Source organism: Podarcis gaigeae (assembly GCF_964106915.1).
Source record: "Podarcis gaigeae genome assembly, chromosome: 11".
NCBI classification, from domain to species: domain Eukaryota; kingdom Metazoa; phylum Chordata; class Lepidosauria; order Squamata; family Lacertidae; genus Podarcis; species Podarcis gaigeae.
In genome coordinates this window covers 36,894,407-36,909,060 of record NC_139687.1, presented here as the reverse complement: position 1 = coordinate 36,909,060, position 14,654 = coordinate 36,894,407, and the positions used below count along the sequence as shown (strand labels likewise).

The following is a 14,654-nucleotide window of genomic DNA, read 5'->3' as shown; positions in this document are numbered from 1 at the left end:
GGGAGCTGGCATGGACATGTATGATTGGGACCAAGAGATTTTGTTCTACCGAAATTAAGAGCCTCTTTCTAGTGCAAGGTCTTTTCCCTTGATCATGTGAGCTTCAGGTGGAGGGAATTTGTAAGGGTGGTGGGCATAGTGCAGGCCTCTCTGGACGATTTTGATGATCTGTTTTTGCCTTGGGGGAGTCACTATTCCAGCACAGGCTTCTATTCCTAATTATTGGTTGACAACTTCATATAAAATAGACAGTTATAGTGCATTTGCATATCCTGTCCCACCTGCATATCTGCCATATGTGAAATCACTCTTTGGAAATTCACTTTCCCTTGTCAGAAACAAATGTTAACATCCCCCCCAAAGCAAAAATAGACAAAAATGGCACAGAAGATGCTGGTCTTTGTTTATTAAACACCATCTCCACTTTTCTTAGCAGAGAATTAGGAAAGTCTGTCAAGCTGGGAGGCAGGGTGGCAGAGGGATCAGTTTATTCTAAGTACATGCAAGTCCTGCATTACAAGTGCTGGCTATGCAAGAATTCACTTATCCAAACACAAGGATTTAATACCGAAACCTTGATATGTGCACCACAAATTCCATGGTTTGGGAGTGCATTAGAATTTTTCCTGTGTGACTCAATGGAAGTTATTGGCTTGTTATGCGACTGGAGATCATTGACTCATTATGCAAATGGTCGCTTAAATGATTTCCAGAAAACCCATGGTGTTTATGAAGTGAAACCTACATTTGGTAGTCTATAGGTCAGGAATTTGTATGCTTTGCCCCCTGCTGTCCTTGCAAGGGAAATTCTGTTTGCTCTATCCTACAAAAGAAAGGCATTGTTTTTGTGCTGGCTGTTATGGCTTATTTTCACCCAATTATTCACATAAAGTTTTTTTTTAGTCCTGAATAGCCAAGTGTTGCCCCATATCTGGTGCTCCCTGCTCCACCACTCTCCCTCATTTCGCTTTCTCCTGTTCTTCTGACTATGTGATAAAGGAGTTGCAACTACCACTCTTTTGCAGAAAAAGCACTCTGTATCAATAAATATTTTATTTTTGGACAGTTCACTAATCTTCTTTTGCAGCCTACAACAAATATTGCTGCATGATATGTGTAATGGCATTTGTACAAAAAGTATGTTGTGTATAGGGAGAGTTGTCAGACACTCACAGAAACCTGAGGTTGGGGTGAAGGTGTGTATGACGTTTGAGGACATGATCAGGCTCCTACAAGGGTCAAATATTTTTTCATTGCATGGTCAGAGGTACAAGCACCCTTGTTATATACTCTCCATATGAAGCTGCCTGATAAGATTTTATTTTGAGGACCTGCTCTTTGTGCCCCAACCTTTGGAGGGGGAATTCACAGCTACTAGGGATGGAGCCTTCTCTGTAGTGGCAGCTCTGCTTTGGGATGCCTTTTCCAGAACAATTTGGCAGGTCCCAATAATCTTAGCATTTAGGTGCCTGGCTGAAACTTTTGAACTTTTGGAAGAGTTCAACATAATTTAATTTCTATATTGCTTTTACTTTCAACAAGGTAAAAAATGGAGCACTTTTTAAAAAGTTATTTGCAAGTGGACAACTTTGCAAGTTAATGACTGGTTCAGCAAAGTACTTAAGCATATTTTTAAAACTAGAGCATATATCTAGTCTCTGTGAAGTCAACTGTTTCGAAGGGAATCTGTGGCATATGACAGACCTTAATATTCATGAGGAGTACTCATATTTCAAAGCACTCTAATGGCACAAGCCACATTCGCATTACTGCACCTCACATTTCCAAGGCACTTGGAGGATTTGGCTTTATGAAGTATGTCAATGTAAAGCTTCCAGCTACATCTTGTAAAAACCAGTCATAACGTTTCAGAGAAATGTGGTGAATCATATTTCACTCTTGTACTTGTAATACGGTATTTTAAGAACTACATGCACTGTTTTAACAAAATAATTTAATTACTGAGGCATGAAAATAAATTGTAGGAATTCTCTGTCATGAAGATCTGGATTCTGCCCTTTTCCCAAAGGGATCCTAGAGGGCAGTCACCCTAGGCATTTTTTTCGGATTCTGAGCCCTCATTGGCCTCAAATGATAAGGAAGAAGGTGAGCTGTTTGCAGAAGAGTTGAAAGCACCACCCCTGAAGTGTAGGCTTCTTCAGTCATAAATTTTTCCTGCTCTGGTAGCCAAAGCAAGGAGAGTCCTGGAACTCCCTGAGGAACAACCCATGGAAACTGAGGCAAAAGCTACAGCGGCAACACTGAGCAGACAACACTGGAAAAACACAAATCATCATGCAAGCTGGTGAATAGACACTACCTCTTCCCAACTAATATTATGGGCCAATTGGCTACCCTAATTGTGGGTGTGCCAGTAGCAACTTTATCCTAAACTGCGATTATCCTGTCTGAAAGCAAAGGAGGACCAAGGAATGCTTGTGACAAGTGAGTAGAAGTGGTGCCACTTGGATTTTGAGGGAGAACTGTTACGGCTAGAATAAGCATCCTGTAGGCCAATGATCTCACCTCCAGGGCGGATGTACCCAAACACATTGTAGATGGCCTAAAGAAGCTCTCCATTGTGCCACCCTTCCAAGAGCAGTGATAGTGAACATCTTGGCAATGTAATATCTGGCTCTGCAATATCTGGCAACTGGGATGTAGATGCAGGATCCCAAGGGCACCTGGCCAATTCCGCATTCAATGGGGGAAAGCTTTATGGGGACCCGCTCAAAAAAGTCCTTTTTGAGATAAGGGATAAACAAAAGATGCTTCCTGTCAAGAAGGATGAACACAAAGATAAACAACATCAGTCCTTTTGTCTGTGACAACAATATAATAGACCACACTTCAACAGGCTACAGATCCAGATGAGATTGCACTGAAAGATCCAGTAGTTCCACAATGCCTCATCAATGTCCCAATTCCAATCCTGGAATTGGGGGGAGTTGCAGTGTAGGGATCAATGGTAATCAAAGATCCTCTCCTTGTGCAATGTGGAAATGTCCCTTCTTATGCTTATTTTTGTCGTTTTGTCGTTCTCAACTCTTCGTGACCCCATGGACGCCAGGCACTCCTGTCTTCCACTGCCTCCTGCAGTTTGGTCAAACTCATGTTGGTAGCTTCAAGAACAGTGTCCAACCATCTTGTCCTCTGTCGTCCCCTTCTCCTTGTGCCCTCCATCTTTCCCAACATCAGGGTCTTTTCCAGGGAGTCTTCTCTTCTCATGAGGTGGCCAAAGTATTGGAGCCTCAGCTTCAGGATCTGTCCTTCCAGTGAGCACTCAGGGCTGATTTCCTTAAGAATGGATGCGTTTGATCTTCTTGCAGTCCATGGGACTCTCAAGAGTTTCCTCCAGCACCATAATTCAAAAGCATCAATTCTTCGGCGATCAGCCTTCTTTATGGTCCAGCTCTCACTACTGGGAAACCATAGCTTTAACTATACAGACCTTTGTCAGCAAAGTGATGTCTCTGCTTTTTAAGATGCTTTATCTGTTTTAGAACATTCAGTACTTTTATTTGCTTACAATTTGTAATAGTTAATGGACGAAAACAGTTACTGTTAATATTTTTCCATTTGATTTTCTTCCATATGGCAACTTTTCCCTTAATGCCACAAGCTTTTCTTTCTTTAAATACTAATCTGATGTCCCTTCCCTTCTCCTCTTAAATTTCAGAGTTACTGGAGCATACCCACATAGTATATGTGGGAGGAAATAGCTCATAGCTTGGTAGGTCATTTTTGGATTATGTCTTGGATAGAAGGGCCATTGAAAAGTTACTTCCAAAGATAGATTAAATTATTCAGTCCCTCACTGTTAACAAAACATAATTTTAAAGATTTCTTTGATTGTAGACAATAGACATTCATTGAACAAAATGTGTATTTCATCCAGACAATTTCTTTTGTTATATGTGTTGAATCTGATCAATAGAAGCTTCTGACCACTGAGTTGTGTTGAACTGGAAAACATGTCAGTCAAAATTAGAAAGGGAGCAAGTAGGAGACAGTAATAGAGACTCTCCTCCTGCAAGAGAGGGGAGTGGTTGTGGTCGGGAGCCGGACTCCGCCTCAAGCAGGGGGCATTAGCCCCCTGCCTCCCACTCACCTGGCTGGCGTCCACGCCCACAGGCAGGCACCCAACCAGGTGCCTGCGAGGGGGCGTGTTTAGTTGAGATTAATTTATCTACATCTGGTTATTATTATCTTTCTCCCTGTCCTGACCATCCCTCCGAGGTTATATTTATATTTATAATCTTTCAATTTGGCTGGTCTATTCACATAACCGACCTGGAACAATCTACCAGAGAAAAGGCCGTCGCCCATGGGACAGAGGGTCATGGATGAATGATAATCCAGCTTTTATCTAGGGTTTTAATAGGTCATAAGATTTTATGGCAGCCTAAATTGCCGTGGCACCAGCCTTCCGGCCTCACTTTTCGTCGTCCCGTCGCGAGTCACCCACCCTCCACTCCCTTAGAGCTCAGGGTCTCAGTTTTCTTTTGGCCTTGCTATGGACCTTAGGTTGGTCGCCCTGGTTGTCCGGGGGGCCTGGTAGGAATTTTTCCATTTGGCATTAGGCTTTTTGGTTTTTTCACCTACCTCATAGCAATCGTCACAACTTTCGTGGTATTGGTGGGTAGGTTAGGCATTGGAATAATGTGTCATGGTGTGTTGAAGAGCTAGGTGTGGCCATCGCCTGCGCCTTCAATTTTGGGTATTCCGTTAAAGGAATCCGGCGGTCGTGTATTCTGTCTGATGCCTGCGTGGCGGGAGGCCATGGCACGACCCTCGGTGACATCAGGGGAGAGCTTACAGTTGGATTAGCATCAACAGGCTCCACCTACTGGTGAATAAACCCCCCTGTTTTAGACTCACCCCTCTCTGAGTGGGTGGAGTCAGTTGACGTAATCCAATGCCTAAGCCATTACCTTTTCACTTGCTGTAATCAATAAAGTTGTGGCCTTTTCTTGCCCATTAACCTTATATCACGTGTCCTTGTGTTTTCATTCCACTATGCGGGGATCGGGTCTTCGAACCACAACTACATTTCAGCAGAAAGGATACATTTAGAGCAGTATGGATAGCAAGATTAGCAATCTGCATTAACCTCAAAAAGATTCATATAGAAGCATGAATTTCTAAAATATCAGTTGTATTTATTTAAATCATGAATTGTGTTTAAAATGGAATTGATGCAAAAGTGCATTTTAGATTTGCAAAAGCAATGAGAAATTTCACTATCAGCATAATAAACTCAGTGTCTAACAACAGAAATACTTATGGAGAACCTAGAATTTAGGGCAACATCTAATATTTATAAGTTTAATTACATACTTATCACTTCAATGCAAACTGGTTACAACTTCCGTAGCAAATACATTTCTTACAACTTGTGTTTTACCATACCCAAATGCTGCTGCTACCAGCCTTCTGTTTTTGCAGTCTCGGGTAGAAATAGGAGGTTTATCAGGCTCTTAGTGGACTGTCATAGGTGGGTTGGTGGAATGCTTTGCAAGGCTCTTTTTGCATTTATACTATAATATTGCATTATTCTTGCAGCCAAAAAGGCAACTTACGGGACTATTTCCAGACATTGAAACACACAAACAGGTCCCTGGGTTGGACTGCTGAGTTACACATTCTGAAAAAGCATCTTGGAAAACAGTAACTTTAAATTTTGTGTGTTTCTTCTTCTTCAAGAAATATTGAGCAGTGGCGTTAAAAGTTTTACAGTTTTAATCTTAAAGCCACACCCCCCCCCCCCCCCCGGAAGCAGACATGCCATGTCATAAAATAACTATTAGTGATTAGTTTGTATCATATAAATCTAACTTGAGTTGATAATATGGTCCATTACCAGCTAACTGCACAGAGTATTTTTCATTTTACACTCTTCAGTTACTTTTTAGTGAAGTGTTGAAAATATGAAGCTTTTCTCCTTTCTAAAATTGCACGCTGTCTGTCTGTTATTAGGGAGATAACAGCTCTTATAAATGTTTCAGTAAGCACTAAGTAGACAGTTATGTGCACTCTCATTCCACGCTTATTTGCTTACTGTAATAAACTGATAAAATATGTGTGGTTTGTCTTCCTGTATCTATATGCACACAGATTTCCTTTAGAAATAATGTTGTGTCTGCAGAATTGATTGGTTATTTTCATAAAACATCTAAAAGTACATAGATGACTTTCTTAAATGTATGCCAATATGATTTGTAGTGGTTTATCATACAGTTCCTAAATGTATGTTAACTCTTTAGGGGAGACTTCATTTAAACATATTTACAACATTTGTATTGAATCAGCCTACATAAAATAATTCCACCCGGTCTTGACGCTATTTTGAGTTTCTTCAGTTGTATAGCTCATGCTCCAGTAATGGTTTTTTATTATTTCTGACGGGTTAAAATACTTTTTGACCTGTGTACTTACATATAATGTCTAGCTTGGGGGAAGATGAGCAGCAAAAAGAATTCTACTTGTTAGGTGTAAATGTCTTTATTTGTTTTTTGGTAAGATTTCTTATCCGCCCTTCACCATAAGGCAGCAGGGCAGATTACAACAATATAATATGCAATTATAAAAGAAAATGGTTCCAGCCAAAACAGAACAGTAAAAATTCAGCAAAAGAGGTTGGTACCAAATGTTCACGCTCTGACTCAAGCTGTGGTCATAAACAGCAACATGAAACAAGGTTCTACAGGTTGAATGGGTTTCTTCCTCTTCCCCGCCTTCCACCATATGTAATATTGTTTATGTACATGAGTGAAGCCCATGCCCTGCTGAGGAATGCTTGTTCCTATGTGCAGCTGAAGATCACTGAAAAATTATCGTACATGTATGTATGCATAAAGATTATTTTAGCTAGATTAAAAATCAGATGATTAATGATCTGATGTTAAATTGATTAAATGTAGCCTCGGTACACTAAAGATTAATACATTTAATTTAAATGTGCATATTGCAAAAATCTTGACGTAGGTAGCTTTTTTGAAACTGGGAGACAAATTGTACAATTTGTCAATTAGAAAAACTTAAGATTTAAACAAATAAAAAAATTCTACTCAGTTTTAAAAACTGCTTACCACCAGCTCTATTTTCTGCACAGCACTAAGCATAGAAATGTTTTTGCAGAGCAATTTAATCTACCATCAGTGGAAAATTTGACTGGATCAGGGTCAAAAGGGGTCGGAGGTGCATTTGCAGTCAAATGTACTCCAAGAAAGTTGTACAAATAGAATATCTGTTGGAAAGTATTCAGAGTGGCACCATTTGCAAGTAACAAAACCATGCTACTTTCCATGCATAAATAATTGAAATGAAGCCTATTCCATAATGTAAAGTACATGGTAAGAGGGTCTAACTGACCCCTCAGTTCTTTAAATCTAGAACAATTTTTTGTGCAATTAACACTGTGGACATTAAAGGTAAAGGTAAAGGTACCCCTGCCCGTACGGGCCAGTCTTGACAGACTCTGGGGTTGGTGCGCCCATCTCACTCAAGAGGCCGGGGGCCAGCGCTGTCCGGAGACACTTCCGGGTCACGTGGCCAGCGTGACAAAGCTGCATCTGGCGAGCCAGAGCCGCACACGGAAACGCCGTTTACCTTCCCGCCAGTAAGCGGTCCCTATTTATCTACTTGCACCTGGAGGTGCTTTCGAACTGCTAGGTTGGCAGGCGCTGGGACCGAGCAGCGGGAGCGCACCTCGCCGCGGGGATTCGAACCGCCGACCTTTCGATCGGCAAGCCCTAGGCGCTGAGGCTTTTACCCACAGCGCCACCCGCGTCCCCCCTGTGGACATTATGTAACAACAAATCTTACAGACCTTGCAAACACAGCTTAATGTCTGTGCACATTTTTGTTGCAATTTCCTTTTGTTTCTGTGACTGCAGAGATGACACTTGATCCTTTTCCTGTTAGCAGTGGCAGGTTGTGCCAGTTCTGTGGCTGCCTCTCTTGATATCCTAGACAAGTTGGCTGTGTTTCTAGACTCAACCAAGAGTAAGATCTACTGCAAACCTAGGTCTACTAGGGAGAGATGTCTGGGGATGTTCTCCCTATTAAGGGATGTGCATCATACAATGAATGTACACATTTAAGGCAGCAGTTGCTACATTTGAAAACCAATAATGGTCATGATATTTATTTTTATTATAACAATGAAATGAATGGTCTCTGGTTTGGAATTCTGATCTGAAATTGCTGCATTATTATGAATAGAATCTAAAAAGACTACTGTTAACACTTGCTGCTTTGTAGATAAGGAACTCTGGGGGAAGAGGTAGGATTTCTGGTTTGTGTGTTTTCATTATGTGAAAGACGGTTAAAAAAATTAGCTAATGCTCTGGTGATATACGGCTGATTGCATATGTTAGTTATGAGCACACAAAGCTGGCTTGTACTATACTGCAGAATTGGTCCATCTGTTCCAATATCGTCTGCTATGACCAGCAGTAGTTTCTCAAGGTGTTGGACAGAGGATCTTTCTTGAACCTACTACATGAGTTCACTTTTAACTGGAGATACCAAGAATTGAAACTTAGACTTTATGCATACAAAGAATACCAGTGAGCTCATCCCCATTCCTTCCTTTCTGTTTCCCTCTGTAGATTTTAATGTTATCAAATTCCTTCCCCCCCCCCCCCACGTTGCTTTGATTATTTCCTTACAGGTTTTCACCTGAAAGTAATATGCAGTCTAATCCTTGTGTTTTAGGTATGCATAGAATGTAATACTGATTTCTTGCATTATTATTTTTAACCAAGCAAGAACTTGATAGTCTGTATTTACTAACTTTTAATTTTTCCTATGCAATAGGTCAGTGTTCCAGCCTTTGTGCCAACAAGAACTCATGAACTCCTGCACCGAATGAGTGGGAAAGGATTAGCAGCTCATTATCACTTCTCAAGACAGCCATGCATTTACAATGATCAGATGGTATCTGTCCAAGTGACTTTGGCTAACACCACTGACCAGAAGATAGAAAATATCCACTTAGGTGAAAAAAAGCTGCCTACTGGCATGAAAGTGCATGTGTTTAACCCAATAGGTAATTGTTCTATAATTTTGAAACTATGCAATATATTTTTCTAGCCTCTGTAGCATCTTAACTTTTAAAGACTTAGATGCATTAAAAAACAAACAAACCTCGAACCTTTGATTCCAGGAGCAGGTAGATCTTTTAACTGTCAACTGTTTTCTATGGTTCATAGTTCTTTAATGACTTGCAATACAGTGCATAGTAATGTCCACAGTCCTATTGATATCTGTGGTACTTCTTTGATTGGCCTGCAGATAGGTGGTAGGGGAGGTTTTCGTTTTTCAGTTTAAACATATATTCCATATTCTCAGTCCAAAGTCCTGAAACAGGGTAGCATCTCAATTAAATAGCAGGAATAGAGCAATGTTAAGATTTTTAAATGCAATTTAATTAATTGCAAAAACTAAAAAAGCGTGTAAAATGTATTGATACATATATTAATAACACTGGAATATTAATATTGCTAGTAAAGTTAGCAATATAGGGCTGTGTTCAGTGTAGCGCTAAGCAAAATGTTCTGTCAGTAGTACAAGGATTTCTCCTTACACAATACAACACTCCCCCCAACGCCTCCCCCAAAATCTATTCTGGGGTTCGCCCAACCCCAGAGTGATTATTAGACCACATAGGAAAGGAGAGGGGGAAATCTCATTGCACTAGTTCAGAGGAACACGTGCCCTCTACACATTTCTTGCCCTTGGATGTTAGCAAAGAACTTGAATAGGGCTATATTTAATGATGCAAGCACATAAAATAGAGGTATTTCCTGTAATAGCACAGGAAATCACAAGTATTAAGGTAGGTTAATAATTGTGAAGGACAGATCTGTTAAGATGATTCATAATAATACACCAGAATGGGGGAAGGAACAACTCATAATTATTAGTCTTCACTGGCGTTGGACTAGATGACCCTTAGGATCCCTTCCAACTCTATCATTCTATTATTCTAAGGACGTTCATAATCATGTTCTAGCATTTTTCATGATTTTCAGTTGGTGCTCTTGCCATGAGCAGAAGGGCTTTTGGTGTAGTGGGAAATGCCCACTCATGAGAGTGGAGAGGAATTGGGTTTCAGGAATTCTCACCAGCACTTTGAATAGGTCTTGTGCTCTAATACAAAGCCAGTGCAGTAGAGCCAGAAAAGGAGCAATACACTTTCTGCACACTATTACTATAAATTTTGCTATTGCTGAGTGGCAACTAAAACTTTTGAACCATCTTCAGATAAAGCACCCCATAGAAAGAAAGCATTGTAGTAGCAAGTAAATGAGACGAAAAATGGATGAGAGCATATCAGTATCATGACAAGACATGGGCATATGGACATAAAAGTTGCAAAATAACTCCTCTCTTCAAAAGGAAGGAAAAGAGACTTATGTGAATTCATAGATGTCAGGGGCTCAGGAGCAGAGGCACAGGAGAGGGAGGAAATGGAGAGCGAGGGGGAGGAATCCGAAGGGAGCGTAGGCGGTGACAGTGATCAGAGGGATTCCATGAGCCTCTCCAGCGAATCGGAAGATTCACAGAAGGGAGCGCCGATGGCCAGGGCAAGGGGGGTGCCAAGGGGGAAACCCCAGAAGGAAGGGGCCAGCGGGGACTCCCAGAGCAGCAGTTGGAAATCAGGACCAGCTTCCCCACCAGAGCGCAGTGGGGGGGAGGAGTCCCAGGCATCGGGACCAGTGTTTTCACCACCAGCGAGAGGAGATGAGTCAGGATTGGCCACGCCTCCATTGGAGAGCGGGGAAACGGTCAAGAGGAAAGTGACCGGCTGGGCGCGCGGGCCAAGTTCAAATGTACAGGCGAGCGGCACAGCAGGTAGCCCGGATAGGGAACCAGGTCCTAAAGCCCGCCGGAAGGAGGGGCAAGACTCAGGGGGGTCAGCGTCAGAAGAGTCCAGAAAGGAGGAAACCCCAGGGGGCAGAAGGACCCAGAGGAGGAAAGAACAACGGAAGAGGTGGAGTAAGGCTAGAGTCTTAAACTGCTGTCTAGGAGGCGGAGACTCAGATGGAGCTTCGCCGGTCTAGGTTCTAAGACGTAGAGTTGCACGCTGCGGTTTGGAAATGGAAACTAATCTTCAATAAAGACTTTTATACGTTATTACTGACTAGCGTTGGTCCTCTGTGAGCTGGGACCTGGAGGCAACTCTGACAATAGATTTGTAGAGTAAAAGGTCCACAAGGGTCATTTAGTCCAGGCGCCTGCAATGCAGGAATCTTTTGCTCAACATGAGGCTCAAACCCAGAATTTTCTGCACATATTGCTATGCCTTATATTGACTGTTCATTATTCCCCACAATGCTTATGGGGAGACTGCTTGATTAATCTGCAGTCTTAATCACACTTGTGTAAGGTCTGTTGAATTTAGTGAGACTTCAGTGCAAACATGTACACAATTGTTCCCTTAAATATATGAATCAGACCTAAGAAGCAGGAATGGAGTAAAGCCAGTTTAATTAAAAAGCAGTGCATTCATACGTACCCAGAATGTGTAGTCTATATGTTGTAAGTGAAATGAACATCATAGAGTAATATGACGAATAATCTTTAGTTCTGTGAAGAGCTTTCAGTGAAATATAAAGTGAAGTAAGAAATTACATTGGTGGTTAGAATCTGGATTCAGCAAAAATATAAAAACAGAACAAGTAAGCACCATGGAAGATAAAGTGTAATTCAAGAGAATCAGATTTAAAAGTAAGATAACATATTTTGTGATCAAAATAATCAGTATAGTAATATGTGTCTGTGTTTTAGCTAAACAAATTTTGGATAGCACTTTTTCTAGAAACACGTTCTGTGATGTTTCATGTTAAAGTAATCTTACCCATTAGTTAAGATTTAAATGTTTGGGTATTTTAATGCAATAACTATAATATATTATTGCATGTAATATATTGTACACATATTCTGACATTGTAAATAAAGGCTGCTATAGTTTTCTAGTAAATTCATGGAACAAAGGTGTTCTCTTCACTGATCCTTTTAACTTCCTCTGACAAATAAGCAAATTGTTCTTAAATCTCAAAGTTAAATACATTACAACAGTTGAATCAGGTATTTTCTGTAAATTGGAATAATTGTTTGATAAGATTTCTTGTTCTTAACTTATTATAGCAGAGAATTTTCAAGTAACAGCCTACCAAGGTTATCTCAATATCTCCAGTGTCATTTCTGACACTGATAAATATGTATCTACATGCAGCTCACTGAAGAGAACCCCAAAGGGGTTAACAGTCCCTGTTATCTAATTATTTTCTTCATCATTCCAATGACTAACACTTGATCAAAAGCCAAGCAAATATTTGTTCTAAAATTTTGCAAAGTCAGTAAATGTTTAAGGAATACGTACGTTAAAGTAAGCAGAACCTAATACAAGTTTTCAAAAGCCTTGTTGTTACACTGATTTATCTAACTTTTTCAATGTTTTGCTTTATGTTCTATTCAATAGAATCTCTTGAACCTGGGGAATCTATGACAGTCTCAGTAGGGATTGACTTTTGTGATTCTACCCAGGCTGCCAATTTCCAGTTGTGGTAAGTTACGCTGCAGTGGCTTTTCAAAAATAGATCATTAATGTGTAGGGGAAATGAATGGAAGAAAATACAATTTTTTTGGCCTGTTGTACTGTTTGAATATTAACGCATTATGCTAAGGTGGGTTTTATTTAAGCCTCTGAAGGTTGATCAGTATGCTTAATACAGAGATGGAAAAGTTCTATTTTTGTGTTTTTATAGAAACACAATAGAAATTTAATAAATGAAATAATTATACTGATGATATGGCTCTCCAAATAGCTACATAATGCACAATTTAATTAATACATTGTTTTCTTGCTGCTAGTATATTTAGATTGGCAACAGTGTCTTAGCTTGTCAGTCTCCAGGGGCTGAAATCTGCAGCCAGTCACCTTAAAGTACCATGGTTGCTGTAAAGCCCACCACCCCAGACATCCCACCCCTTTAGACAAAAGAAGTTCAGGAAGTGTTTCTGCTTACCACAGAAAACAATTTACAAAATAATGAGCACCTCCATTATATCAGACTAGTCACATGTAAAAGTATCTGCTTAGTCCCCTCTGGAAAGCTCAGTACTTAACATTTGCATGCCTGTGTTTTGGTATCATTTCTAGTGTGAACAAGAAAAGGATCTCTTGTACTGAGGGGGTTTCCACTGAGTACTGTGGGTGAACAGGCAGCTTTATTTTATGTGTAACAAAGAAACAAAGCTTGTTCCTTGACACCAGCATCACAAGCTTTGGCAATAGGTTTCCCATGACTTCTCTTCAATTTAATGTCCATTTAAGCTGTGTACTTTCTGTCATATTCTTCAGTAGCTCCAGAACATAGGGTCATTGGGAACAGGGGACAGGTTTAGCCTTTTCCCCAATAATGTCCCGGAGTTGTACCCCTTTAACATTCATTTGCACCAGTGAATGGGTTACTCTTTCCTCATAAGAATGAATGATGAAATGTCCTCTTTGAGGGCATAATTTAATTGAAGGCAAGACTTTACCCTGCCCTTGTTCACCAAGGTTTGTCCTACAGTTACAGATTGTGGTTGAGGAGAGTTTGGATGGCTCGCTAAGCCAAACCATAGAGCAGTGCAGATTTGAGCTGCTCTCCAGGAAGCAAGCAATAGTTTGGCTTAGTGTGACATGCAAATCAGGCCAAAGTGAAACCCAGCCCCTGCTAACAAGACCCTTATGAAATTATGAAGAGCAAATGGATGTGTTGCACCAGGAGGGTCCCAGAAATCTATCTGGGCTCCTTCCACTCCCAGGTGTTGCGATATGTATATTTGGTTCTTCAGTTATATATTTAAGTGTGTGAAAGAAGGGCTGCTTTCTTTTCTCCCCTGCCCCCAGTCCTAAGAGTGTGAATCCAAAGTAATCTAAGGTAAACAAATTCTTAAACCATTGTTTGTCTAATACAGTGGTGCCTCGCAAGACGAAATTAATTCGTTCCGCAAGTCTTTTCGTCTTGCGAGTTTTTCGTCTTGCGAAGCACGGTTTCCCATAGGAATGCATTGAAAATCAATCAGTGTGTTCCTATGGAAACCGCCTTCAGACCAGGTCCGGGTCTGAAGGCTTCACTGCCGTCCCCCAGCATTTTAAAAGCCCCCAGGACAGCGGAGACTTCTCCGCTGTCCGGGGCGATCTTAAAATGCTGGCGGGTGGCAGTCCCGGGACAGCGGAGGACTTTCAAAAGCCGTCCGGGATTGCGGAGAAACGCGCTGCGTTTCTCCGCTCTCCCGGGAAGGCAGGCAGGGGGGAGCAAAGACTTTCGCCCCCCACTGGCCTTCAGAAGAGGTCCAGGACCTGTGGATCAGAAAATAATGTAATGAAGTTATGTTTTGTGGTAGGGGAGAGAGCATTTAGTTATAAGAGTCTTCCATTTGAAGCCTGAAATAGTACAGTCCAGGCACAGATTTACCAATTTGGTAGGCCTGTGACATCCTTCCACCTATCTCAGCTGAATACTTTTGTATTCAGCAGTGCCACTCATGTTCTGGAGGCAGCCAGACACACCAGGTCTCCCCCTACAAGATAGTGGATGAGTCTCAATTAGTTTGTAGACTTAGAGTCATATGTGTTTGCTTAACATTCATTA

The 14,654-nt window shown here is 41.0% G+C and overlaps 1 protein-coding gene and 1 long non-coding RNA gene across 4 annotated transcripts in view; one reads left to right on the top strand and one right to left on the bottom strand.

Annotated features, from left to right (window-relative positions):
- Positions 1 to 14,654, top strand: part of AP3B1 (adaptor related protein complex 3 subunit beta 1) — a 149,861-nt gene that overhangs the window by 112,273 nt on the left and 22,934 nt on the right. For all 3 annotated transcript variants that reach the window (XM_083703427.1, XM_083703426.1, XM_083703428.1), the window contains 2 exons: positions 8,824 to 9,055; positions 12,494 to 12,578. In XM_083703427.1, the coding sequence (XP_083559553.1) occupies positions 8,824 to 9,055; positions 12,494 to 12,578 (317 nt within the window). The remainder of the gene's footprint in view (positions 1 to 8,823; positions 9,056 to 12,493; positions 12,579 to 14,654) is intronic.
- Positions 5,175 to 14,586, bottom strand: LOC310827564. Its single transcript, XR_014556417.1, has 4 exons — positions 14,525 to 14,586; positions 11,528 to 11,658; positions 9,150 to 9,366; positions 5,175 to 5,577 (listed from the first exon to the last, which is right to left on the bottom strand). It is a non-coding gene; the product is annotated as an uncharacterized lncRNA (long non-coding RNA).